This window comes from Chiloscyllium plagiosum, chromosome 33 (assembly GCF_004010195.1).
Source record: "Chiloscyllium plagiosum isolate BGI_BamShark_2017 chromosome 33, ASM401019v2, whole genome shotgun sequence".
Classification (NCBI taxonomy): domain Eukaryota; kingdom Metazoa; phylum Chordata; class Chondrichthyes; order Orectolobiformes; family Hemiscylliidae; genus Chiloscyllium; species Chiloscyllium plagiosum.
Window position 1 is genome coordinate 43815912 of NC_057742.1, and position 830 is coordinate 43816741.

Sequence of the window (830 nt, forward strand, 5' to 3'; positions counted from 1 at the left end):
GATTACTCAAGACCCCAAGAACATATGGATGTCTCTGAGTGAGTAATCTGATCACGTTTCCAATGAGTTTTAGTATATTGTATGTTGTCCTTTCTACTGTTTTATAGGCACAATGTATGCAAGTTTAAAAGAATAACTTCTGTCTTTGTAGGTTTTTTTCCTAAAAATCTACCTTTTTCATAAAATATAAGTAGATAACAAAACAGTTCAAATTGCATGTAACAGAAAATGTTACAAAATATCACATTTTGCAGTTGAGCATTCACACTTTTAACACCTCATTCCAAATGCAAATTTGGGACATTTACAAAATTTGACTAGAACAGCCGCTGTGAGCTTTAGTGCACCCTTCAGCATGTAGTCCCAGACCTTGGAAAGTGCCAGTGTGCAACAGAAAAGTTGCATGTCAGAAAGGCAAGGTCGTGGTGATCATGGGGGACTTCAATATGCAGGTGGACTGGGTAAATAATGTTGCCAGTGGATCCAAAGAAAGGGAATTCTTGGAATGCTTACAGAATGGCTTTTTGGAACAGCTTGTCATGGAGCCCACAAGGGAGCAGGCTATTTTGGACCTAGTGCTATGTAATGAACCAGACTTTATAAAAGATCTTAAAGTAAGGGAGCACTTAGGAAGCAGCGATCATAATATGATCGAGTTCAGTCTGCAGTTTGAAAGAGAGAAGGCAAAATCGGATGTGTTACAGTTAAACAAAGGTAATTATGAGGGCATGAGAGAGGAACTGACGAAAATCGACTGGAAGCAGAGCCTTGCAGGGAAGACAGTAGAGCAAAAATGGCTGGAGTTTGTGGGTATAATTGAGGACACAGTA

General features: G+C 39.3%; 1 protein-coding gene across 3 annotated transcripts in view; it reads left to right on the forward strand.

The window, feature by feature from the left end:
- The window catches only part of LOC122540053 (transmembrane protein 14C-like), a 40542-nt gene that overhangs the window by 19021 nt on the left and 20691 nt on the right, over nucleotides 1-830 (forward strand). The window contains exon 1 of one of the 3 annotated variants that reach the window (XM_043675389.1): nucleotides 7-38. The exons of the other annotated variants lie outside the window; for them this stretch is intronic. Coding sequence (XP_043531324.1) covers nucleotides 29-38 — 10 coding nt within the window. The 5' untranslated portion in view covers nucleotides 7-28. Of the gene's footprint in view, nucleotides 1-6; nucleotides 39-830 lie in introns of those variants that run through there. 3 annotated transcript variants of the gene reach the window in all.